The sequence below is a fragment of the Pristiophorus japonicus genome, chromosome 15, assembly GCF_044704955.1.
Source record: "Pristiophorus japonicus isolate sPriJap1 chromosome 15, sPriJap1.hap1, whole genome shotgun sequence".
Lineage (NCBI taxonomy): Eukaryota > Metazoa > Chordata > Chondrichthyes > Pristiophoridae > Pristiophorus > Pristiophorus japonicus.
In genome coordinates, this window is record NC_091991.1 from 114,992,222 (window position 1) to 115,018,697 (window position 26,476).

A 26,476-nucleotide genomic window follows, 5' to 3' on the forward strand; every position below is an offset into this window, starting at 1 on the left:
TATTAATATCTCTTTGTAATTTATACTTCCATCTACACTGCTTGCAATGTTTAGAATCTGTGTCATCGGCAAACTTGGATATGTTGCTCTCTATCCCATCATCTAAGTCGTTAATAAATACGGTGAATAGTTGTGGGATACCACTAGTCACATCCTGCCAATTAGAGTACTTGTCAATTATCCCTACTCTCTGTCTTCTGCCGATCAGCCAATCTCCAAATCAGGTCAATAATTTGCCCTCAATTCCAACTTTAGCTAACAGTCTCTTAAGAGGGACTTTATCAAATGCCTTCTGGAAGTACTAATAAATAACATTGATAGACATTCCCCAGTCCACTACGTTAGTCACCTTTTCAAAAAATTCAATCGGGTTCGTCAGGCATGATTTATCCGTTACAAATCCATGCTGGCTCTTTGATCAGCTGAACACATTCAAGGTGTTCAGTCACTCCATCCTTAATTATAGACTCTCGTAATTTCCTGACAACAGATATTAGGCTAATCAGTCTATAATTTTCTGGTTTCCCCCTCTCGCCTTTCTTAAATAGCGGAGTAACATGTGCAATTTTCCAATCTAAAGGAACGGTTCCTGAATCGAGAGAACGTTGGAAGGATTAGAGTATCTGCAATGTTCTCACATACTTCCTTATTTGCACTAAAGCCCTGTTGTAACAGTGTCCCTCTGGGCACATAGCAGGACTGGCTTAAGTAATGTAGGAGAGAGAACACAGACAGTTTATTCAAACACGGAGTAGACTCCCCAATAGTCTTACCAGTCACAATAAACAACACTCCCAGTCCCAAGCTACCCCAACACAATCTACTTGCATCAAAAGCACCACTGAGTGTGGGTTATTACAATATAGAACCAACGATTAAACCTGTCTCTTCTGCTAAATGCTTGCCTTTTCTTCCTTCTGCAGCGCGTCTTGGTTATGCTCAACCTATTTGCTTCCTCATGTCCCTTTAGAATACCTGTGTGTGTGTGGAATCTGTTACTGTGGTGACTTCTATGGAGATCAAAGATGCCCAAGTTTCCTAGATTTAGAGTTGCTATATTGATTTTAGATGGAAATACTGGACATTCTTCTCCTCTTCCCCAGTCACCTGATTCTCATGCCTGTGGATGTGCTTTTTATAACTTTGCTCAAGTGATCAGCCGGTCATTGTACTCAAGTAAGTGTAGAAACAGTAAGGAATCTTCCACTGTCATGGCAATGACTCTCTCATGCTGGGTTATCCATTTTGTTTACACTGCCAATAACGTGATTATGCTATAGTATATAGAATTGCTTGGGATAAAAAAAATCATTATGTATAGAGAAGATGTGAGGATTAGGATCAACACTTGAGAAAAATGTCACTGAACTTTAAAAATGTAGCTTAATCTGATTACAGGACAGGGTTGTTGCAGTTAAGGCTCTGCCATTGCCGAAACCTGAGCTAGTAAAGCAGCTCCTTGCCACAGAAGACTGGGAATTTGAAGATGAGGAGGAAATTGGTGCACTTCAATGTGAGGGAGCAGACAAGCAGTATTATCAGCTCTACTGGGACGAAGAAAGCTTGCCTGACAGATCGAACAAGTCAGTTGTAGAAAGAGCAGATTTAAATAGGAGGAAGGTAAACCATGACAGAGTAAGTAAGATAGTCACTGGAACAAATAGAAATGTGAGACATAGTTAGATCGGTAGACAAGAAATGAAATGCACAAGGAATGCAATTTTACATTTGCAGCAGCTTTAAGGATCTGTTCAGATTGGAGTTGAATTTCTTGCAAAGTTGCTGACTCTGCCACCATTGGCATCTTTTGCAAGCTGTCCTAGCTCACCAAATGGAAGAAAAACTAGTTTAGATCACTAGGAACCCAATCTGGAACAGCTAAGCTTACTTCAGAGCCAGTTTGAATGCTTTCAAATTTTCCCCAATGTCGCTCTGTTTTAGATATGGATCATTTTTAAAGCTCAGTAGAAAAGTTCCGTTAGGATTTGTAATGGGAAGGAAGTTAACGTTCTATGTACAACGGGCATGAATTACATTTTTTCTCCAAACATTAGGTAGTACAGGTATAACAGGATGAAACTGGAAGAAACAGTATTGAGGACAGATGGTTTATGAATCTTACAATTGGCGATGTTAGAAATATTTCCTGAAATTGTACTGGGGGCACCCGCAGACCACTCCCTTAGCTTAATCCGTGCTTCAACAACCCTGCTGCAGTAAATGGCCAATTCTACAGTTCACCATATGCATTCAAGGGGCAGTGTTCCAATAAATGACGCAGACAGGAGAGGTGGTGTTTAAAACATTGCTTTTGATATTCTGTATTGACTTTTATGAATTTTTAAGCACAAAAGCAAGCCATTTGACCCATTGTGTAGATGTAAAATCTTGTATTCTAAGCAATTATTCATGATCTTGAAGAGACTAGACTCTGCCTTGAGGTAGGCCATCCTTCTCCTAGTCTCCAGATCTGCAAAGCTCTTGATCAGACTGATTCAGATGCAGAAGCTGTCTTTATTTCTGCTGCCTGCCAAACGCATCTATTATAGAACATTACTGACTTGACACTGGCTTTGCAGAACTTTAACAACAGTGGCTGGAGGATCAAGCTTTCCAACAGATTCCCCAACTTCTCTGTATTGCTTATACATTCAACCAAATAATTTGCAATTATACAGATGGGTGAATAACAACATTCAGAGGAAGAATTTCCACAATCGTTCTCCAATCCCCTGCTGTCATTTCAGCGGTAGATCGCCGGAAACGGCCGTTTCTCCAGGGTTTCCACTGATCTCCCACCGAAGTTGCAGCAGACGATCGGGAGAACTTCCGTGCACATTGCTGCCGTTAATCTTTCTTCTTACTGACCTGATCCTCTTTTACTGAGTAAAATACCATTTGTCTACTTACAGATCAAATCTGTTTCACTCCTCGAGTAATGTGCCTTTCTTTCAGATAGGGTGTCACCAGCAAAGGACGTCACTTTGATGCCTCCATTAGGTTGTTGATGAAGACAGCAAGCAGAATGCGTCAGGTTACTCTTACTGAGTAATCATTATGACTCAACATCTATATCCACTGTGAAACGTATCTGTCCCATGAACTAGTGAAGAATATGGAAAGTGCAAAAGTTACTGCTGGACTTCATGCTGGACATTAAATCACTCCATTTATCAGGATGGGAGTGTTGGAAGATAACCAGATGATCAGTTCTGCCATCAAACCAAACTGATGACCAGATAATAATAGAATTTTTTCCTGCCTCTTGGCCATGTAGAGGAAAGTTTTCTTGAAACGGATTTTCTTTGTTGTTTTTAGAAGGCTTCTTTGAATCATATAGACACCACCATGGGGTATTGGCCCTACACAAGTAGGGCGTACTGCCTTCATTCAGCCCTGCCTTGACCACCAGCTGATGCCATCCGCCAGTTCTAAAATCTGCACTAAATGTCATGGATCCTTACTTGTTAACTTTTCAAAGTGCTAAGCCAGCTCTAAACTTAGTTCAAGCACTCAATGTGACTGATTCATTCTCTGGATGGCGGACCTGCCTGCAAGGATGTCGAAATTTGATTCCTCCAACAGAAGACTAGACCCCTTGACACAGCAGCTATGCCATTTCAGATAGATTACATTACATAGGATATACAGCACAGAAACCGGCCATTCAGCCCAACCAGTCCATGCCGGCATTTATGCTCCACTCGAGCCTCCTCCTGTCTTTCCTCATCTAAATCAATCAGCATAACCCTCTATTCCCTTCTCCCTCATATGCTTGTCTAGCCCCCCTTAAATGTATAGAAACATAGAAAATAGGTGCAGGAGTAGGCCATTCGGCCCTTCTAGCCTGCACCGCCATTCAATGAGTTCATGGCTGAACATACAACTTCAGTACCCCATTCCTGCTTTCTCATCATACCCCTTGATCCCCTTAGTAGTAAGGACTACATCTAACTCTTTTTTGAATATATTTAGTGAATTGGCCTCAACAACTTTCTGTGGTAGAGAATTCCACAGGTTCACCACTCTCTGGGTGAAGAAGTTCCTCCTCATCTCGGTCCTAAATGGCTTACCCCTTATCCTTAGACTGTGACCCCTGGTTCTGGACTTCCCCAACATTTGGAACATTCTTCCTGCATCTAACCTGTCTAAACCCATCAGAATTTTAAACGTTTCTTTGAGGTCCCCTCTCATTCTTCTGAACTCCAGTGAATACAAGCCCAGTTGATCCAGTCTTTCTTGATAGGTCAGTCCCGCCATCCCGGGAATCAGTCTGGTGAACCTTCGCTGCACTCCCTCAATAGCAAGAATGTCCTTCCTCAGGTTAGGAGACCAAAACTGTACATAATACTCCAGGTGTGGCCTCACCAATGCCTTGTACAACTGTAGCAACACCTCCCTGCCCCTGTACTCAAATCCCCTCGCTATGAAGGCCAACATGCCATTTGCTTTCTTAACCGCCTGCTGTACCTGCATGCCAACCTTCAATGACTGATGTACCATGACACCCAGGTCTCGATGCACCTCCCCTTTTCCTAATCTGTCACCATTCAGATAATAGTCTGTCTCTCTGTTTTTACCACCAAAGTGGATAACCTCACATTTATCCACATTATACTTCATCTGCCATGCATTTGCCCACTCACCTAACCTATCCAAGTCGCTCTGCAGCCTCAAAGCATTCTCCTCGCAGCTCACACTGCCACCTAACTTAGTGTCATCCGCAAATTTGGAGATACTACATTTAATCCCCTCGTCTAAATCATTAATGTACAGTGTAAACAGCTGGGGCCCCAGCACAGAACCTTGCGGTACCCCACTAGTCACCGCCTGCCATTCTGAAAAGTACCCATTTACTCCTACTCTTTGCTTCCTGTCTGACAACCAGTTCTCAATCCATGTCAGCACACTACCCCCAATCCCATGTGCTTTAACTTTGCACATTAATCTTTTGTGTGGGACCTTGTCGAAAGCCTTCTGAAAGTCCAAATATACCACATCAACTGGTTCTCCCTTGTCCACTCTACTGGAAACATCCTCAAAAAATTCTAGAAGATTTGTCAAGCATGATTTCCCTTTCACAAATCCATGTTGACTTGGACCTATCATGTCACCTCTTTCCAAATGCGCTGTTATGACATCCTTAATAATTGATTCCATCATCTTACCCACTACCGATTTCAGGCTTACCGGTCTATAATTCCCTGTTTTCTCTCTCCCGTTTTTAAAAAGTGGGGTTACATTGGCTACCCTCCACTCGATAGGAACTGATCCAGAGTCAATGGAATGTTGGAAATTGACTGTCAATGCATCCGTTATTTCCAAGGCCACCTCTTTAAGTACTCTGGGATGCAGTCCATCAGGCCCTGGGGATTTATCGGCCTTCAATCCCATTAATTTCCCCAACACAATTTCCCGACTAATAAGGATTTCCCTCAGTTCCTCCTCCTTACTAGACCCTCTGACCCCTCTTATATCCGGAAGGTTGTTAGTGTCCTCCTTAGTGAATACCGAACCAAAGTACTTGTTCAGTTGGTCCGCCATTTCTTTGTTCCCCGTTATGACTTCCCCTGATTCTGACTGCAGGGGACCTACGTTTGTCTTTACTAACCTTTTTCTCTTTACATATCTATAGAAACTTTTGCAATCCGTCTTAATGTTCCCTGCAAGCTTCTTCTCGTACTCCATTTTCCCTGCCCTAATCAAACCCTTTGTCCTCCTCTGCTGAGTTCTAAATTTCTCCCAGTCTCCGGGTTCACTGCTATTTCTGGCCAATTTGTATGCCACTTCCTTGGCTTTAATACTATCCCTGATTTCCCTTGAAAGCCACGGTTGATCCACCTTCCCTTTTTTATTTTTACGACAGACAGGAATGTACAATTGTTGTAGTTCATCCATGCGGTCTCTAAATGTCTGCCATTGCCCATCCACAGTCAACCCCTTAAGTATCATTCGCCAATCAATCCTAGCTAATTCACGCCTCATACCTTCAAAGTTACCCTTCTTTAAGTTCTGGACCATGGTCTCTGAATTAACTGTTTCATTCTCCATCCTAATGCAGAATTCCACCATATTATGGTCACTCTTCCCCAAGGGGCCTCGCACAACGGTATTGCTAATTAATCCTCTCTCATTACACAACACCCAGTCTAAGATGGCCTCCCCTCTTATTGGTTCCTCGACATATTGGTCTAGAAAACCATCCCTTATGCACTCCAGCAAATCCTCCTCCACCGTATTGCTTCCAGTTTGGTTAGTCCAATTTATGTGCATATTAAAGTCACCCATTATAACTGCTGCACCCTTATTGCATGCACCCCTAATTTCCTGTTTGATGCCCTCCCCAACATTACTACTACTGTTTGGAGGTCTGTACACAACTCCCACTAACGATTTTTGCCCTTTGGTGTTCTGCAGTTCTACCCATATAGATTCCACATCATCCAAGCTAATGTCCATTCTAATTATTGCATTAATCTCTTTAACCAGCAATGCTACCCCACCTCCTTTTCCTTTTATTCTATCCTTCCTGAATGTTGAATACCCCTGGATGTTGAGTTCCCAGCCCTGATCATCCTGGAGCCACGTCTCCGTAATCCCAATCACATCATATTTGTTAACATCTATTTGCACAGTTAATTCTATACTATATCTATACTATTCGCTTCAACCACTTCCTGTGGTGGGCGAGTTCCACATTCTCACCACTCTTTGGGTAAAGAAGTTTCTTCTGAATTCTCTTTTGGATTTCTTAGTGACTATCTTATATTGATGGCCCCTAGTTATGCTCTTCCCCACAAGTGGAAACATTCTCTCTCTATCCACTCTATCAAAACTTTTCATAATTTTAAAGGCCTCTAAAGGTCACTCCTGAGCATTCTTCTTTTTTCAGGAGGGAATTGCACATTAGCAGAGAACATTCTGAGAAATACCTCCATAAAGATTCATTGTCCTTTGGCTTTTACAAGTTGGAGAAGATATTGGTGGCGTCTGGATCCCACACTGTTCTAGAATAGGTCACAAGTCAGCCTAACTTTTGCCTACTCCTTAATACTTCAGGAGTAAGGCATACTCCTGAAGCAATATGAAGCAGATATTGATCAATCTGCTCTCTGCTGATGGCCAACATCCTTCTTGCAAGTTGTGTTCCTGAAACATCCAACCTCCTTTTCTATGCCTTTGTCAGGATCTGTCTCGGCAGGATGCAAATTTTCCTTTTTACTTCCCATTATAAATCTCGCATCCTGAATGATTTTCAGAATCCCTTCAGGACTGCTTCTAAAAGAACCATATGTCTCTTAACTTCTTTCTCACAACCTCCTCCAATGGACATGCATCTTCCAAGCAATCCAGCACTTCCACTTACCGTCAGTTTCTACTTTCAAATTCTGTGCTTCTCATAGTATGGCTGTTATTTTTATCTTTGAATCCTTAAAAAAAAAAGAAAGACTTGCATTTATACTCATTTCTTTGAACATCCAGCACTATTTCCACCAAAGACAAGATGCATTCCTATCTGATGGATTCCTGTCTTTAAATAATTTTGACATTTTTCATCCTGTCCTCAAGAAGGCTTTGTTCCCCTCTGTCTCCGTCAGCAGCTGCCCACAGTCTGTGAACCACACTTGCTAATCTTTTCATACAATATGGGGGTAACTTTGTGAAGTTCTGCTTCCAGCACAGAGCTTCGCCAATCTCCAACACAGTTGCGGATTTAGGGCTGTAACACTATAGTCCTGTTTTTCTGACCTGCAATCAAGGCTCTACACCAGGAGTGGAGCTATGACAAACTCATCCCATATTTGATGAAGGTGGGAATCAAAATAATATGATCCTGAGCCTGCATTGCTCTCCTTGAATTTGGTGGCCATTTCTGGAGCAGTGTTGATAGAGCCCTGGGGAAAAGATGGCTGCCAACCTTTTGGTTGGGAGTGATGTGTGTGTGGGGGGAGGGGGGGCTTAGATGAAGGAATAGAGAATCGTATATCCAAGTTTGCATATGACATTCATTTAGGAGGCACAGTAAGTTGTGTAGATGGGAGCAGGGTGTTACAAAGGGACATAGACAGAGTAAGTGAGTGGCCAAAACAATGGCAGATGTATTAAGGGGATATTATTGGGGACGCGGGAGGGGGGGGGGGCGGGTAGATACAGTTCTCTGCAGCCGTGAACGTGAGTCCCGAAGGCTGTGTTGCCTGCCCGGTGCCAGGGTTAAGGACATCTCCTCGGGGCTGCAGAGGAACTTGGAGTGGGAGGGGGTAGATCCAGTTGTCGTGGTCCACGTGGGTACTAACGACATAGATAGGAGATAAGAAAGTTCTGCTGAGGGATTATGAGCAGCTAGGGGCCAAATTAAAAAGCAGAACCACAAAGGTAATAATCTCTGGATTACTACCCGGGCCACGAGCAAATTTATATAGGTTAAATAAGATCAAAGAGCTAACTCATGGCTCAAAGACTGGTGTGGGAGAAATGGGTTTTGGTTCCTGGGGCACTGGCACCAGTACTGGGCTAAGAGGGAGCTGTTCCGTCGGGACGGACTCCACTTGGAACGTGCTGGGGCTAGGGTCTTGGCGAACCGAATAACTAGGGCTGCAGAGAGAGCTTTAAACTAATTAGTGGGAGGAGGGTTCAGATGAGCAGAAACCTAAAAGCTCAAAGAACAAGGTCAAGAAAATAGAGCAGGATAGCATTGGGGGAAACGAAAATCAGAGCGTGACAGGAAGGGACAGAATCTATAAACATAAGAAACTGGGGCCATAGCAGGAGAAAATGGTAAGAAAGCACATTTAAAAACTCTTTATCTGAATGCACGCAGCATTCGTAATAAATTAGATGAGCTGTTGGCACAAATAGTTACAAATGGGTCTGATCTGGTAGCCATAACAGAGATGTGGTTTCAGGGTGACTCAGACTGGGAACTAAACTTTCAGGGATACTTGACAATTCGGAAGGACAGACAGAAAGGAACAGGAGGTGGAGTAACTAGCTCTGTTAATAAATGATGGAATCACTGCAATAGTGAGAAACAATATTGGCTCAAATGATCAGGATGTTGAAACAGTTTGGGAAAAGATAAGGAATAATAAGGGGAAAAAGGTCACTGGTGGGCGTAGTCTATAGGCCCCCTAACAGTAGCAACTCTGTTGGTCGGAGTATAAACCAAGAAATAGTGGGGGCTTGTACAAAGGGAACAGCAATAATCTTGGGTGATTTTAACCTCCATATTGATTGAACAAATCAAATTGGTCAGGGTAACCTTGAGGAAGAGTTCATAGAGTGCTTAAGGGACGGGTTCCTTGAGCAGTATGTAACGGAACCAACCAGGGGGCAGGCTATCTTAGATCTGGTTCTGTGTAATGAGACAGGATTAATAAACAATCTCCTAGTAAAGCATCCCCTTGGAATGAGTGATCATAGCATGGTTGAATTTCAAATTCAGATGGAGAGCGAGAAAGTTGGATCTCAAAACCAGCGTACTAATCTTAAATAAAGGAGACTACAAAGGTATCAGGGCAGAGTTGGCTAAAGTGGACTGGGAAAATAGATTAAAATGTAGGACGGTTGATGAACAGTGGCATACATTTAAGGAAATATTTCATAACTCTCAAGAAAAATATATTCCAGTGAGGAGGAAAGGGTGTAAAAGAAAAGTTAGCCATCCGTGGCTAACTAAAGAAATAAAGGATGGTATCCAATTAAAAACAAAGGCATACAAAGTGGGCAAAACTAGTGGGAGGACAAAAGATTGGGAAGCTTTTAAAAGCCAGCAAAGAATGACTAAAAAAAATGATTAAGAAAGGGAAGATAGACTATGAAAGTAAACTAGCACGAAATATAAAATCAGATAGTAAGAGCTTCTACAGGTATATAAAAAGAAAAAGAGTGTCTGAAGTAAATGTTGGTCCCTTAGAGGACGAGACCGGGGAATTAGTGATGGGGAACATGGTGATGGCAAAAACTCTGAACAAATATTTTGTATCAGTCTTTACAGTAGAGTACATTAAAAATATCCCAACAGTGGATAGTCAAGTGGCTATAGCGAGGGAGGAACTTAACACAATCACTAAAGAGGTGGTACTCAGTAAGATAATGGGACTAAAGGCAGATAAATTCCCTAGACCTGATGGCTTGCATCCTAGGGTCTTAAGAGAAGTAGTGACAAGGATAATGGATGCATTGGTTGTAATTTACCAAATTTCCCTGGATTCTGGGGAGGTCCCAGCAGATTGGAAAACTGCAAATGTAATGCCCCTATTTTAAAAAAGGAGGCAGACAAAAAGCAGGAAACTATAGACCAGTTAGCCTAACATCTGTGGTTGGGAAAATATTGGGAATCCATTATTAAAGAAGCTGTAGCAGGAACTTTGGAAAAGCATAATTCAGTCACAGAGTCAGCATGGATTTATGAAGGGGAAGCCATGTTTGACAAATTTGCTGGAATTCTTCGAGGATGTAACGAACAGGGTGAATAAAGGGGAACCAGTGGATGTGGTGTATTTGGACTTCCAGAAGGCATTTGACAAGGTGCCAAATAAAAGGTTGCTGCACAAGATAAAAGCTCACGGGGTTGGGGATAATATATTAGCATGGATAGAGGATTGGCTAACTAACAGAAAACAGAGTGTTGGGATAAATGGTTCATTCTCAGATTGGCAATCAGTAACTAGTGGGGTGCCGCAGGGATCAATGCTGGGATCCCAACTATTTACAATCTATATTAACGACTTGGATGAAGGGACCAAGTGTAATGTAGCCAAGTTTGCTGACGATACAAAGATGGGAGGAAAAGTAATGTGTGAGGAGAACACACAAAACCTACAAAAGGACATAGACAGGCTAAGCGAGTGGGCAAAAATTTGGCAGTTGGAGTATAATGTTGGAAAGTGTGAGGTCATGCACTTTGGCGGAAAAAAATAGAAGGGCAAGTTATTATTTAAATGGAGAAAAATTGCAAAGTGCTGCAGTACAGTGGGACCTGGGGGTCCTGATGCATGAAACACAAGGTTAGGTTGGAAATATGCAGGTACAGCAAGTGATCAGGAAGGCCAATTGAGTCTTGGCCTTTATTGCAAAGGAGATGGAGTATAAAATCAGGGAAGTCTTGCTACAGTTATACAGGGTATTGATGAGGCCACACCTAGAATACTGTGTACAGTTTTGGTTTCCATATTTATGAAAGGATATACTTGCTTTGGAGGCAGTTCAGAGAAGGTTCACGAGCTTGATTCCAGGGATGAGGGGGTTGACTTATGAGGAAAGGTTGAGTAGGTTGGGCCTCTATTCATTGGAATTCAAAAGAATGAGAGGTGATCTGATCGACACGTATAAGATAATGAGGGGGCTTGACAAGGTGGATGCAGAGAGGATGTTTCCACTGATGGGAGAGACTAGAACTAGGGAGCATAATCTTAGAATAAGGGGCCGCCCATTTAAGACTAGATGAGGAGAAATTTCTTCTCTCAGAGGGTTGTAAATCTGTGGAATTCGCTGCCTCAGAGAGCTGTGGAAGCTGGGCCATTGAATAAATTTAAGACAGAGATAGACAGTTTCTTAACCGATAAGGGAACAATGGGTTATGGGGAGCGGGCGGGGAAGTGGACCTGAGTCCATGATCGGATCAGCCATGATCGTATTAAATGGCGGAGCAGGCTCGAGGGGCCGTATGGCCTACTCCTGCTCCTATTTCTTAGGTTCTTATTTCCAATGTGGGGAAATGTGAGGTCCTCCACTTTGGATCTGTGAAAGACAAGTTGGAATATTTCTTAATAGTGAGAGACAGAAAAGGGCTGATGGAATGTTGGCCTTTATCTCAAAGGAGTTAGAATTCAAAAGTAAGGAAGTGATGCTACAGTTGTACAAAGCCCTGGTCAGACTTCTTCTGGAGTGCTGCATTCAGTTTTGGGAACCATGCCATCCAGGAGTGAAATCAGCAAGGGCAATGGAAATCTAGAAAACTCCCCCCCCCCCCCCCAAAAGGCTGAGGATTCTGGGACAATTGAAATTTTCAACTCTGCGATCGATAGGGTCTTGGGGATATGGAACAAAGATGGGTAAATAGAGTTAAGGTACAGGTAAACCATGATCTAACTGAATGGAGGAATCAGCTTGAGGGGCTGAATGGAGTATTCCTGTTCCAATGTTCCTATTGTGTTTGCTGATGGAAGAGGGCATTTTTAAACTGCAGAAACACTGTTTATACAGAAACAAAAGGTTGTATTGTTGACTCCTGGACTTGCACTTCAGTAATCTTGACGCAGGCTAGGCACACAAAGTGGGAAATTCCCCAGCCCCAATTCTCCAGCTGTTATTTTAATGGATGGGAAGTCGCAGACTGGAAGTGCAGAATCTCCTGGTACATGCTTTCAGCCTACCCAAGTATCACTGAAATGGAACATTTTCCCTTACAGTATCTGTCAAAAGTGTGTAAGCAAAAAAGTTGACACACATACCACACATTAAGCCAAAGAGCTGTTGTGCTCCATTTGGCAACTCATTGGAATCCGAGCAACATTGTTTAGGGTTAATCCAGTTACTCTCCAGGGATATTTATGTCTTTGGGATGTTTCTTTACCTATATTCTTTAAGCAGTCTTCATTTTGGTACCCTCCAAAAGAAATTGAAAAGAAGGAAAAACATTGATCATGTACCTTGTAGGGTTGTCTTTCTATCTGGAGGCATGGGCAAAAAAGCTTCAATTCAAGGAATGAACACTTTACAATGTAGGTAATCTAACTTTTTTTTAGAAAAGGAATGCTAACTGTTTTTTTAAAACCTTTAATTCAGTAGAAATATTGAAATCAATGGCTTCTTAACAAATCTAACTCATTTTTACAGCAAACATACAGTATGGACACCAGAGAGAGAGACAGGTCCTGTTCAGCAGTGTTGCAGTTAGACAGCAATCCCCTGTATCTGCAGGATTCTGGTAAACATCATATGAGTGACCAGTTCGGTACAACACTGGTCAGATTTCAGAGAAATGAACAGATAGACAATGATAAATTGGAGTCCTGCACTGTAAAGCAAATCAGTTCTACACCTCAGCTGCTCACCAATGAATTGTCAATGTCATTTCAGTCAGTCAGTGGAGACAAAGGTAGTGAGACTGACACAGAGCTAAATTTGAGTTTATGCACAGATGGACAAAAGCATCACGAAAATGAAAACCAGATTAGTTCCTGGACTGGCAGAGACACAGATGGCGATGGAAGCTTGTGTTTCGAAGAGTTTAGTTTATTACGTTATAAGCTTCAGATCAAGCACAGAGGCAGTGACTCAGAAAGCTCAAGTATGGATAGCTGTCTCTCACCATCCCCGACACTCAATAAATGGTCATCAGTTGCTTGTCTCAGCCAGGGAGATGACGCTTCTAGTATTGAAGATGTTAGTTCATCACCTGCCAATAGCAAAGACAGCAGGTTTACACCATATGATGAAAGTTCGGGCAGTGATATCAGTCTCCTTTCCTTTTTGAGTGACTCTAACTTGAGTGAATCCAGTTCTAAAAATGCAGACAGTCGAAACTCTAAGAATTCCACTCTTGTTGCAAGAATGAGAACAGGATTGGGGAATACAATCGCAAAAACTGATAAAACACTGTGGCCTACTCTGGCCAGTGAGCCCTCAGTAGCAAAGCTAGATACCAGCAATGAAGTGGTTGTAGTAGGTGACCTCCAGAACTATTTTACTAAGACTAACAGAAATACTCATGTTCTGAGTGGCAGAAAGTCTGAAATCTGCTCCTGTGCACTTAGCTCAGAGAGGGAGTTGCCGACTTGTTTGTGCACTCTGCAATCAGCAGCCTTTTACAGCGGAGAGCCTAACACTACAGAAGAGTTACCTAATGTGGAAAATGTTGGCTATCAGATGAATACAGAGGACAGCGGAGAGCCTGTAAAATGGAGATTGGAGAAGCGATATAAAAGAAAACAAGTGAAAAATGATGTTTCTGCTCTCCATAACTTCTCACATTGTGAGGATCCTCACAAGTGGCAGGATGGTACTTTGCGGAAAACAAAATCGCCCCAACAGCTTTGGCCAGAATTTGAGCAGGTAAATCTTACCACAGAAATGTTACTGTATGCAGCCAATCAACTCCTGATTGAGTCGAGAGGGAAGCAATTGAGTGGAAGTTTCTTTATCAAATGTTACAGAAACCTGCAGAGATATCCCAAAAGCAGTGTGTGTAAGTTGCCTATGATAGTACGAGCAGAAACTGTGTAGAGCCTTTTGGTCATTATCAGTGCTGATTCACAGGTTGTTTTGACCCAGTGGAAGAGGGATCATCAATACTAACCCTACTGTCTTCCATTCCTGTATCTAGCTGTCTTTTCTTAATGAAGCGCAGTGTCCTTGCCTTAACCCCTCTCTCCGGTAACATGCTCCAGCTATTGATTAGAACATGTATATATCTGAGGTGAAACAAGTTGGTGGATGAGTGCCAGGAGGGAGTAAAGGAATGAGTTTAAGCATGACATTAAAGGGGTAATTTTCTGACTTTGCACTTCTGATAAGAGGCCTCATCCCTGAGACACATTTTGGAAATTTGGGGCTATATGACAGCATTTTGTGATCATTTAAAATATGATTGGAAAATCATGGGCTGTGCACATTCGGATTTCCAATATGTGCCCTTGTCGGGTGAGGCTCCTTGCTGAAAACTAAAGTTGGACATTTTTTTTCTGACATTTTGTATCCTCTTCACATCCCAGACAAAAATCCCTGTTCTCTGGAATCCTAGAACAATACAGTTCCCTTCTGAATGCTTTATTGATTCAGTGTTTGCAGTATTAGTTTGCAGTCTCCTGTGTAAATTGACAACTCCACCACAGGTTTGTAGAGCTGTGGCTTTTAGTGCCAAAAAAAACACAAAAACCCCCCCAAAAAAACACAACCCTCCCCCCCCCCCCCCCCAAAAAAGGCGCTTGCAAACTGTTTGTAGTGTCCCCTCTTTAATAAGGGGGCACTTGATTTAACGTTTATTTTTGTTTTGCAACAAAAGAGTTGTAGAGCTGTTGCACATCCGAGCCAGGGTGTCCCTGGAGATGGAGCACGCGGTGTCCACCGGTACGCTCGCAGCCTTCTGTGAGAGGTGGGCGCCGGAGGGATTGGAGTGCATCATCACCCCGGCAACTAAATTTTAATTTGAACCACACGTCTAAAGTTTAATTTGTCTAAGTTTGTCGGTTTTAGTGCCCCCCCCATTTTTTTAGCCAGGGGGCACTTGTATAATTTGTATTTTGGTGCCCTCAAAAAAAAAACAAGGGGGCACTTGAAAAGTTTTTGTAGTTTGACCCCCCTTTAATCAGGGGGCACTTCTTTATTGTGTCTACAAAAGTAGTTGTAGAGCTGTTACACATCCGAGCCAGGGTGTCCCTGGAGATGCAGCACACGGTGTCTACCGGTACACTCGCGGCCTTCCGCGAGAGGTGGGCACCGAAGGGACTGGAGTGCATCATCAACCCTGGCAACCAAATTTTAATTTGATTTAAGTTTACTGTCCAAAGTTTAATTTGTTTAATGTGTCTGTTTTAGTGCCCCCCTTTAATCAGGGGGCATTTGATTTACAGGTGCAACTTAAAATAGTTGTAGAGCTGTTGCATTGTGAGTGGCTTAGCCAGTCACGCGATGTTCACAAGACTCAATAAAACTCCAGTCGGGTCTAGGTCATCCATGATGGGGTATGCAGTTGTGAGCCTAGTGAATGAACTGGTAATGTGTAGTGTGATTGTTAAACCTTTGTTAATAAACCAACTATTCTTGATAGCAATTCTTAAGCAAAGAACCCATGAAGCAAATACATTACACGGAAATATGAAACCCTTTATTTAAATGCAGATTACAGTCCTGGCCTGTGATTTTCCTAAACATGTTCTACAAATTAGTGTTTAAAGGGCACGCGACATGAATAAATAGGACAAAGAATCTTTGTCAATCCAGGCACTTGCTTACTTCATTTGGAGAAAAGGACCTGAGGTAAAGTCTTTACCAAACAGGTTAGTAAATTTGGTTAGTGGCGTGTAGGCCCTGGCAGGGCATCACCCACCAGAAAAACATAACATAGAAACATAGAAAATAGGTGCAGGAGTAGGCCATTTGGCCCTTCGAGCCTGCACCGCCATTCAATAAGATCATGGCTGATCATTCCCTCAGTACCCCTTTCCTGCTTTCTCTCCATACCCCTTGATCTCTTTAGCCGTAAGGGCCATATCTAACTCCCTCTTGAATATATCCAATGAACTGGCATCAACAACTCTCTGCGGCAGGGAATTCCACAGGTTAACAACTCTCTGAGTGAAGAAGTTTCTCCTCATCTCAGTCCTAAATGACCTACCCCTTATCCTAAGACTATGTCCCCTGGTTCTGGACTTCCCCAACATCGGGAACATTCTTCTCACGTCTAACCTGTCCAGTCCCGTCAGAATCTTTTACATTTCTATGAGATTCCCTCTCATCCTTCTAAACTCCAGTGAATAAAGGCGCAGTTGATCAGTCCATCCTGAACTCAGTCTGGTGAACCTTCGCTGCACTCCCTCAATAGCTAGAACGTCCTTCCTCAGATTAGGAGACCAAAACTGAACACAATATTCCGGATGAGGCCTCACCAAGGCCCTGTACAACTGCAGTAAGACCTCCCGGCTCCTATACTCAAATTCCCTAGCTATGAAGGCCAACATACCATTTGCCTTCTTCACCGCCTGATGTACCTGCATGCTAACTTTCAATGACTGATGAACCATGACACCCAGGTCTTGTTGCACCTCCCCTTTTCCTAATCTGCCGCCATTCAGATAATATTCTGCCTTCGTGTTTTTGCCCCCAAAATGGATAACCTCACATTTATCCACATTATACTGCATCTGCCGTGCATTTGCCCACTCACCTAACCTTGGATCGGTTAAAAGGCCACTTGTTAAGGCACAGACCTGGTATACATGCTTTTCTTTCACAAGGCATTGTTGTCGTGACCAGACAGTTCAGGGTGATAAATACATGGTAACTGCTAGCCGCATATATAAATTCTCTGAACCCTACTGCTTTTTTTTTCTCCTATTGGTCATATTCTTATTTGTATTCTTAAATGTGTTTCATGTGGCCTTGTTGTCTTATGAATATTCAAGTGCTCGACTGCTTTTTAAATGACCATTCAATTGCTAATCTCTATTTTAGCTATGCTTTTATGAATCTTATCCATCTCCAGCTATCAGAAAGATCTGCTAAGTTTGCTCGAGCTATTGTCCTTCTCGGAGGGTGTCTGTCAACACATGTGCCAAGGTATTGCCTACCCTATCTAGTCTGGACATGGATTGGGTCTGCAGTGGATCCATTGGTCAGGATCACGGCTTGCATGTCATCGTGGTGCAGGCGGAGGATGGTGACAAACTTTTGGGGGCAGTCGAAACGGAGGAGGACGCTCCATAGTCCCTCACGGTTGACAGTGTCAAAGGCCTTTGTGGGGTCAAAGTAGGCCTCAAAGCGCTGAAGAAGTACCACCAGCGCTGCCTCCACAAGATCCTGCAAATCTACTGGAAGGATAGATGCACCAACGTCGGTGTTCTCGCTCAGGCCAACATCCCCAGCATCGAAGCACTGACCACACTTGACCAGCTCCATTGGGCAGGCCACATCATCCACATGCCCGACACAAGACTCCCAAAGCAAGCACTCTACTCAGAACTCCTACAAGGCAAGCGAACCCCAGGTGGGCAGAGGAAACGTTTCAAGGACACCCTCAAAGCCTCCTTGATAACGTGCAACATCCCCACCGATACCTGGGAATCCCTGGCCCAAGACTGCCCTAAGTGGAGGAAGAGCATCCGGAAGGGCGTTGAGCACCTCGAGTCTCGCCACCGAGTGCATGCAGAAAGCAAGCGCAGACAGTGGAAGGAGCGTGCGGCAAACAAGACTCCCCACCCACTATTTCCTTCAACGACTGTCTGTTCCACCTGTGACAGAGACTGTAATTCCCGTATTGGACTGTACAGTCACCTGAGAACTCACCTTCAGAGTGGAAGCAAGTCTTCCTCGATTTCGAGGGACTGCCTATGATGATGACTCTATCTGATACTGACTACTGATCAGTGCCTCCGTTCCAATTGATGCGTGCGATTTGAATGCTTCTTCAGACTGTCTTGACTCATGTTAGTCGGAGTTAACTCTACTGTAGTATCAACTAAAATCAAGGGATTGAGACTAAGTTCCACAGTTCTGGGACAGTGATACAGAATGCTTGGAACTTGTATATTGTGGAAACAAATTATTGCTCTCTTTTAGAACCCTTGAACCACAGTTGGCATCAAACCCTTGTGACAGTTGCTTATAAGTTTTGGGTCTTGATACACGTTTAATAACCATGCCTCTTGTTGTAAGTTGTGTTCACCATGAAAGCTTTCTTTGTCAAAAGTCTAAGAATTGGCCCATTGTTGTACTGCTTGTGTAGTAAAGGGTGGAGTGTCATATTGCTCTTATTGGGCTACTTTACACCAAGCCATTTAAGAATCCGTTTCCCCTTTGATTTGTCTCAGTTGACAATGGACATGTTCTAATATATAGAATATCAACCACTAAGAATCGGGAAAACATTACTACAGATTTAACTGCCATCAATATGTCATTGTCATTCTTTGAACATGGGTAATCCTCCACTTATCAACTGTTGTCACTTTTCCTACTGCTAAGATTTTGAGTGCCTGAACAGTCTTCATATATGTTCCTTAGCTGTAACTGTTTCCAGTTCTCAATATTGTCTTTGGCAAAGAAGTGGGCAGTGGCCTAGGATTCCAGTACTTCAGTCTCAGTTGGCAGCACTCTCCCCTCTGAGTCAGAAGCTTGTGGGTTCAAGCCCTATTACAGACATGAGTACACAATCTAAGTTGACCCTTTAGTGCAGTACTGAGGGAATGCTGCATTGTTGGAGGTGCCATCAAAGCCCTGTCTACCTGCTCAGGTGGATGTAAATGGTCCTATGCACTATTAAACTCCTGCAGCAATCTCCTCTGGAATATTTAAGGAATAAACATCCTGGTATCAAACTGGGCAACGGTCGTGTCTTGTGTGTTTTTTCATTTTCTGTTGTACTGCTGGTTAGTACTTTAAATACTTACATTATTTTTTTATACATGTACAGTATAGTCCAGTATGACTATTTTATGATGTGGGTTTTTATGTCCCTAATATATCTGATTTAGATTTCTGTGATACAGGTTTCATGCCCATTTGTGGAGTGATAGTTTCCAGTTACACTGGCTTCATAATGCAGACAAAGGCTAGATATTACCAGACTTGAGACAATACCAGCCATGTTAGTGTCAGACTAAAGTTGTGCCACAGTCCAAATACTTATAGGCAACTGTCACAAGTAAGGGCTTGATACCAATATTAGAAATAGTTTTGCTTTTTTTATGCTTACCTACTTTCATAGCTTTCATGCAGTAACTTCAGTATTAAAATCCAAATGTCACAAGGCTTCTTTACAGCTTTACAATTTTCTCGTGTGGCACTGTGCCACGCTTAAAAAGCACATGGGAAGACTGCTTTTCCTCATTTGTTCAACCGCTATGTACAACTAAAAATGACCATCCACCCCTGTGGGAAGGGTGGGAGAAAGAGGGAAATCACAATGGGCATCAGCTGCCTTACTCTATCCAATCATATAACCTCAAATTAAGGCCAAACTTCAGCTTTGTTTCCCTTGGCGCAGTAGTGCCAAGGGGGTACAGTAGCATAGTGGTTATATAGGGGTCTGGACTAATGATCCGGAAACATGAGTCCCTACCATGACAGCTGGGGAATTTAAATTCAGTTCATGAAATAAAGATGGAATAAAAAGCCAGTAATGGTGACCATGAAACTGCCAGATTGTTATAAAACCACATCTGGTTCACGAATGTCCTTTAGGAAGGAAATTTGCAGCTCTTACCTGGTCTGGCTTGTATGTGACTCCAGACCCACAGCAATGTGGTTGACTCCGAAATGGTCAGGCAAGCCACTCAGTTGCGACAAAGGCACAACCAGCCCAGTCGACCCTGCAAAGTCCTCCTCACTAACATCTGCCAAAATTGGGAGAGCTGTCCCACAGACAAGTCAAGCCAACAGCCAGACATAGTCATACTCACAGAATCATAACTTTCAATTCCTCCATCACCATCCCTGGGTATGTCCTGTCCCATCGGCAGGACACACCCACAAAAGGTGGAAGAACAGTGGTGTACAGTCGGGAGTTTGTGGCCTTGGGAGTCCTCAACGTTGACTCCGGACCCCATGGCTTCAGGTCAAACATGGATAAGGAAACCTGCTGATTACCACCTACCGCCCTCCCTCAGCTGGTAAATCAGTACTCCTCTATGTTGAACACCACTTGGAAGAAACACTGAAGGTAGCAAGGGCACAGAATGTACTCTGGGTGGGTTACTTCAATGTCCAGCACCAAGAGTTGTTCAGTAGCATCACTAATGACCGAGCTGGCCGATTCCTGTTAGGACTTAGCTGCCAGACTAACCCTGCGGCAGGTGGTGAGAGAACCAACACGAGGGGAAAAACCTACTTGACCTTGTCCTCATCAATCTACTTGTCGCAGATGCAACTGTCCATGACAGTATTAGTAGCAGTGACCACCGCACAGTTCTTGTGGAGATAAAATCCCGTCTTCACACTGAGACTTGTGCTCTAGAGCTAACCTCGCCTGTCACCAAGCTGTTCCAGTACAGCTACAACACTGTCATCTACACGATGATGTAGAAAACTGTCCAGGTATGTCCTGGTTCACAAAAAGCAGAACAAATCCAATCTGGCCACTTTCCACCCCATCAGTCTACTCTCAATCATTAACAAAGTGATGCTATCAAGCGGCACTTACCAATAACCTGCTTACCAATGCTCAGTTTGGGTTCTGCCAGGAGCACTAGTTCTGCCAGACCTCATTACAACCTTGGTCCAAATGTGGACCAAACATTGAATTCCAGAAGTGAGGTGAGAGTGACTGCCCTTGACATCAAGGCAACATTTGACCGAGTGTGGCACCAAGGAGCCCTAGTAAAATTGAAGTCAATGGGAATCGGAGAAAAAACTCTCACTGGCTGGAGTCATACCTAGCACAAAGGAAGGTAGTTGTTGGAGGCCAATCATCTCAGCCCCAGGACATCGCTGTAGGAGTTCCTCAGGGCAGTGTCCAAGGCCCAACCATCTTCAGTTGCTTCACCAATGTCAATGATCTTCCCTCCATCAGAAGGCCAGAAGTGGGGATATTCGCTGATGATTACAGTGTTCAATTCCATTTGCTGCAACTTAGATAATGAAGTCGTCTATGCCAGCATGCAGCAAGACTGGGAGACATGCAAGCTTGGGCTGATAAGTGGCAAGTAACATTTGCGCCACACAAGTGCCAGGCAATGACTATCTCCAACAAGAGAGAGAATCTAACCCCTTGACATTCAACAGCATTACCATCGCCAAATCCCCCACCATCAAAATCTTGAGGGTCCAGAAACAACTGGACCAGCTACATAAATACTGTGGCTACAAGAGCAGGTCGGAGGCTGGGTATTCTGCGGTGAGTGTCTCTCCTCCTGACTCCACAAAGCCTTTCCACCATCTACAGGGCACAAGTCAGGAGTGTGATGAAATACTCTCCACTTGCTTGGATGCAGCACCAACAAGACTCTAAGCTCAATACCATCCAGGACAAAGCAGCCCCCTTGATTAGCATCCCATCTACCTCCTTAACTATTTACTCCCTCCACCACCAGTGCACCGTGGCTGCAGTATGTGCCATCTACAAGATGCACTGCAGCAATTCGCCATGTCTTCTTCGACAGCACCTCCCAAACCCGTGACCTCTAGCATCCAACAGGCGCATGGGAACACCGTGACCTCCAAGTTCCCCTCTATGTCACACACCATCGTGACTTGTAAATATATCACCGTTCCTTCATCGCTGGTGGGTCAAAATCCTGGAACTCGTTCCCTAATAGCACTATGGGAGTACTTTCACCATATGGACTGCAGTGGTCCAAGAAGGCAGCTCACCACCACCTTCGCAAGGGCAATTAGGGATGGGCAATAAATACTGGCCTTGCCACTGATGCCCATATCCCATGAACGAATCAAATAAACTCGTCTTTTGAGTCAGATGGTTGTCTGTTGAAGCTGCTCTCCAGCAGTAAGCCAGGGTGACACTTAAGTGCAGTACTGAGGGAATACTGCACTGTTGGAGATACCTTCTTTCATATGATTTGTTAAACGAAAGTCCTATCTGCCCTCTTGGGTGGATGTAAAAGATCCCACGGTACTATTCGAAGGGATGATCTCCCAGTGTCCTGGGCAACACAAACAATTTTGATTGCTTTTTGTGGGATATTTCTGTGCACAGATTGGCTGTTGTGTTTCCCTACTTTACAAAATGACTACACTACAAATTGTCTGTAAAGCACCTTGGGACATCCTGAGATACTGAAAGGCGCTATATAAATGCAAGTGCCTCCTGTCTATCCCTACTCTTCCTGCAGCAGAAATTGTTTTCTTTATTTATTGGTTTTGCTTGCACCATGTTGTGGTTTTGTTTTTATCACTGTACTTTCACCATCCTTAGAGATCCTTAGTTTCCACATTATTGTCTGGCATCATTTTGGATCGATGCACACCAGGCATTTGCCAACTGATCTAACCTTGATTAAATCTGGGGCTGCTGTTTCAAGTAGATGCTAATACCTGTTTTTAAAATTTGTAGTGAAATAGATATATATTTGTGATACCTATCTCTTGCCTTCTGACATTCTCTGACTTCTGTTGTGAAGATCTACTACTCAGGGATTCAATTCAGGCACCCTGTCACTGGAAGGGAGTTTTAGCTCCTGAATGCCCAAGCTTGACTTGGTGCATGGAGACTTTGGGCTCAAGGGATGCTTGGTCCTACTTTCCTAAAATTCAATTCTCTTTGCATTGTAGTCGCTCTCGCTCTCGACTGTCAGAAATGCTGACTTATGTTTATGGTAGGAATTTTATTTGATAAAACTCCCATCGGGCTGGATTTTCAGTTGTCTATAACCTCAGCGCTCAGAGGGGGCGTTAATGTGAGCGTTAAGGCTTAGCGACCAGGCTAGCTGCTTTTAGCGTCCCGCCAAAAAATTCATTAGAGATTTAGCGGGAGCGCAAACCGCTAGCGCCTGGCTGCTGACAATCACTCCGATCATGACGTCAGTCCTGGTGCAACGCCCATGCTTGCGACCAGCTCGCTAAATTAGGTGCGGCTGCCTCATTTAGCGCCCGCTAATAACAACGTTGGGAAAAACAGTCGTACAGGCTTGCAGAGTCGTTAAAAGGTGGCTATTTAAAGGGATGAGGAAGAGCTTCCCTTGAAGGTCAGTCAGTACAGCGTTTACACAGAGCATGGTGCGTGATCCTCCAAGTTTGCTGCGGCAGACAGACATAACAGTTTAGCTTGAGAGAAAGTCATTTGGAAAACTTTAATGGGGGCATTACTAATTCACCAGCATCTCATTCTACATGCTCTGGCAAGGCGGCATCAAGAGAAAAGGGCTGTTGGCTATGTCGGCGGCTGAAGGAGAACCCCGAGACGTCAGGGCAGGAGGCCTTACCCCCTCACTCCATGACTTTACCAGCGGCAATGCTCATACCTGCACCTGTCCAAGGAGCAGTGTGTAAGAAGGCTGCGCTTCCGAAAGGAGGTAGTTACAGAGATATGCCATCTCCTGCAGGAAGACCTGCAGCCTCACATTGGCACCAGGACTGCGCTGCCTATTGCAGTGAAGGTCACGGTGGCAATCACCTACGCCGCCGGCTCCTTCCAGGCTGCATCAGGGTACATATGCAGTGTCTCTCAATTCGCAGCACATCGCTGCATTCGCAACATCACACAGATGCTCTACAGCTGTCGAACGGTCTTTATTACCTTCCCGATGACCAGGGAGAAACAGCATGCGAGCACATGTGGATTTGCCAGAATAGCGGGCTTCCCCAGGGTACAGGGAGCAATTGACTGCACACACATGGCCTTGCGAGCACCATTCCAGAATGCAGAGGTCTTCAGAAACAGAAAGGGATACTACTCCCTAAATGTGTAGCTGGTGTGCAACCACATGCAGCGCATCCTCGCAGTCGATGCTCGCTATCCTGGAAGCGCACATGATGCGTTTATCTTCCAGGAGAGCACTGTGCCATGACTTTCAGCCACCAGGGGAAGGCCGAGGCTGGCTGCTCGAGGATAAGGGATGTTATGTATGTAATCCTTGGCAACCTGTATCATACCACCACCAGAGGGCCTACCCGTTGGAGTCCCAAGGGATCCCAGCATTCCTTGGGAGCACTGTATAAGCAGGCCTCCTATGCTGTACCAACACTCTGGAGTTTAATTAAAGGAGCTAGGGTCACACTGACTCATTGCATACAGTACTCAGTTGTATTACTTTATTATGAGCGTAACAATTGGCAACGAGGTAACGAACAACCACGCGAAAATGCCAAGGACTGTTAGTGTCCTGGAGAAATTTCGGGGACGATTGGGAGGCCTTCGTGGAGCGACTCGACCAATACTTCGTGGCCAACGAGCTGGAAGGGGACGAGAACGCTGCCAAACGAAGGGCAATCCTGCTTACCGTCTGTGGGGCAACAACCTATGGCCTCATAATGAATATTCTAGCTCCGGTGAAACCAACAACCAAATCCTATGAAGAACTGTGTACGCTGGTCTGGGAGCGTTTTGATGGCAAGGTATCGGTTCTACACGTGTCAACAGTCTGAAGGCCAGGAAGTGGCAAGCTACGTCGCTGAACTAAGGCACCTTGCAGGACATTGCGAATTCGATGGATTCCTTGAGCAAATGCTAAGAGACTTTTTTGTGCTTAGTATTGGCCATGAAGTTATCCTTCGCAAACTATTGACTGTTGAAACACCGAATCTGAGCAAAGCCATAATGATAGCCCAGGCATTTATGTCCACCAACAATAACACCAAATTAATTTTTCAGCATAGAGGTTTCGGCTAGTACTGTACACAAAGTAACGTCGTTTTCAGACAGGAATGCATATGGCAGAACGTACACACCGGCAGCTGCACAACCTCAGATGACTGAATTCGCCATCAATCATTAATGCGAGGCAATTAACACCTTGTTGGCGCTGTGGAGGTGATCATCGAGCCCATCAATGCCACTTCAAACACTATGTGTGCAAAGGCTGTGGAACAATGGGACACCTCCAGTGAATGTGCAGACGAGCTGCAAACCACTACGTTAGAGGAAGATCGATCCATGGTGGATCAGGCTGAACTAGAGACTCGAACCGAGGAGGCAGAAGTGTACGGGGTACACACCTTCACCACGAAATGTCCACCGATCACGTTAAAAGTTGAACTGAACGGAATTCCAGTATCCATGGAACTGGGCACGGGTGCGAGTCATGAGCAAAAAGACCTTCGACAGGCTGTGGTGCAACAAGGCACACAGGCCCAAGCTTAGCCCCATTCACACCAAGCTAAGAACTTACACCAAAGAGTTATTGGCAGCGCAGAAGTAAAAGTCTTCTATGATGGAGCAATGCACGAACTCCCACTATGGATTGTACCAGGAGATGGCCCCACACTGTTCGGCCGAGGCTGGCTGGGAAAAATCCGTTGGAACTGGGACGACATCCGAGCACTTTCATCCGTCGACGATGCCTCATGTGCCCAGGTTCTGAGCAGGATCCCATCGTTGTTTGAGCCAGGCATTGGAAGTTTCTTGGGGGCAAAGATGCAGATCTACTTGGTTCCAGGTACACGGCCCATCCACCACAAGGCACGGGTGGTGTCATATATATGATGAGAGAGAAATTGAGCTGGACAGGCTACAGCGAGAAGGCATCATTGCGCCGCTGGAGTTCAATGAGTGGGCCAGTCCGATTGTTCCTGTTCTCAAAGGCGACGGCATGGTCAGAATTTGTGGGGACTATAAAGTAAGTTTTACCGTTTTTCACTACAGGACCAGTACCCGCTACCCAAGGCAGACGACCTATTTGCGACCCTGGCTGGAGGAAAGACACTCACCAAGTTGGACCTGACCTCGGCCTACATGACGCAGGAGCTGGAGGAATCTTCAAAAGGCCTCACCTGCATCAACACGCACAAAGGTCTGTTCATCTACAACAGATGCCCGTTTGGGATTCGTTCGGCCGCGGCAATTTTCCAACGGAACATGGAGAGCCTGCTAAAGTCGGTTCCGCGCACCGTGGTCTTCCAGGACGACATACTGGTCACAGGTCGGGACACCATCGAACACTTGCAGAAGCTGGAAAAGGTTCTAAGTCGGCTAGATCGCGTGGGACTCAGGTTGAAACGCTCGAAGTGTGTTTTCCTGGCACCAGAGGTCGCGTTCTTTGGAAGAAGAATCGCAGCCTACGGCATCAGATGTACCGACGCCAAGATGGAGGCCATCAAGAACGCGCCGAGACCACAGAACGTGACGGAGCTGCAGTCATTCCTGGGA

The 26,476-nt window shown here is 44.4% G+C and overlaps 1 protein-coding gene across 2 annotated transcripts in view; it reads left to right on the forward strand.

Annotated features, from left to right (window-relative positions):
* The window catches only part of LOC139280998 (uncharacterized), a 70,860-nt gene that overhangs the window by 21,925 nt on the left and 22,459 nt on the right, over positions 1 to 26,476 (forward strand). The window contains exons 2-3 of one of the 2 annotated variants that reach the window (XM_070900850.1): positions 1,399 to 1,635; positions 12,838 to 14,055. In XM_070900850.1, the coding sequence (XP_070756951.1) occupies positions 1,399 to 1,635; positions 12,838 to 14,055 (1,455 nt within the window). The remainder of the gene's footprint in view (positions 1 to 1,398; positions 1,636 to 12,837; positions 14,056 to 26,476) is intronic. The other variant, XM_070900851.1, reaches the window with a different exon arrangement.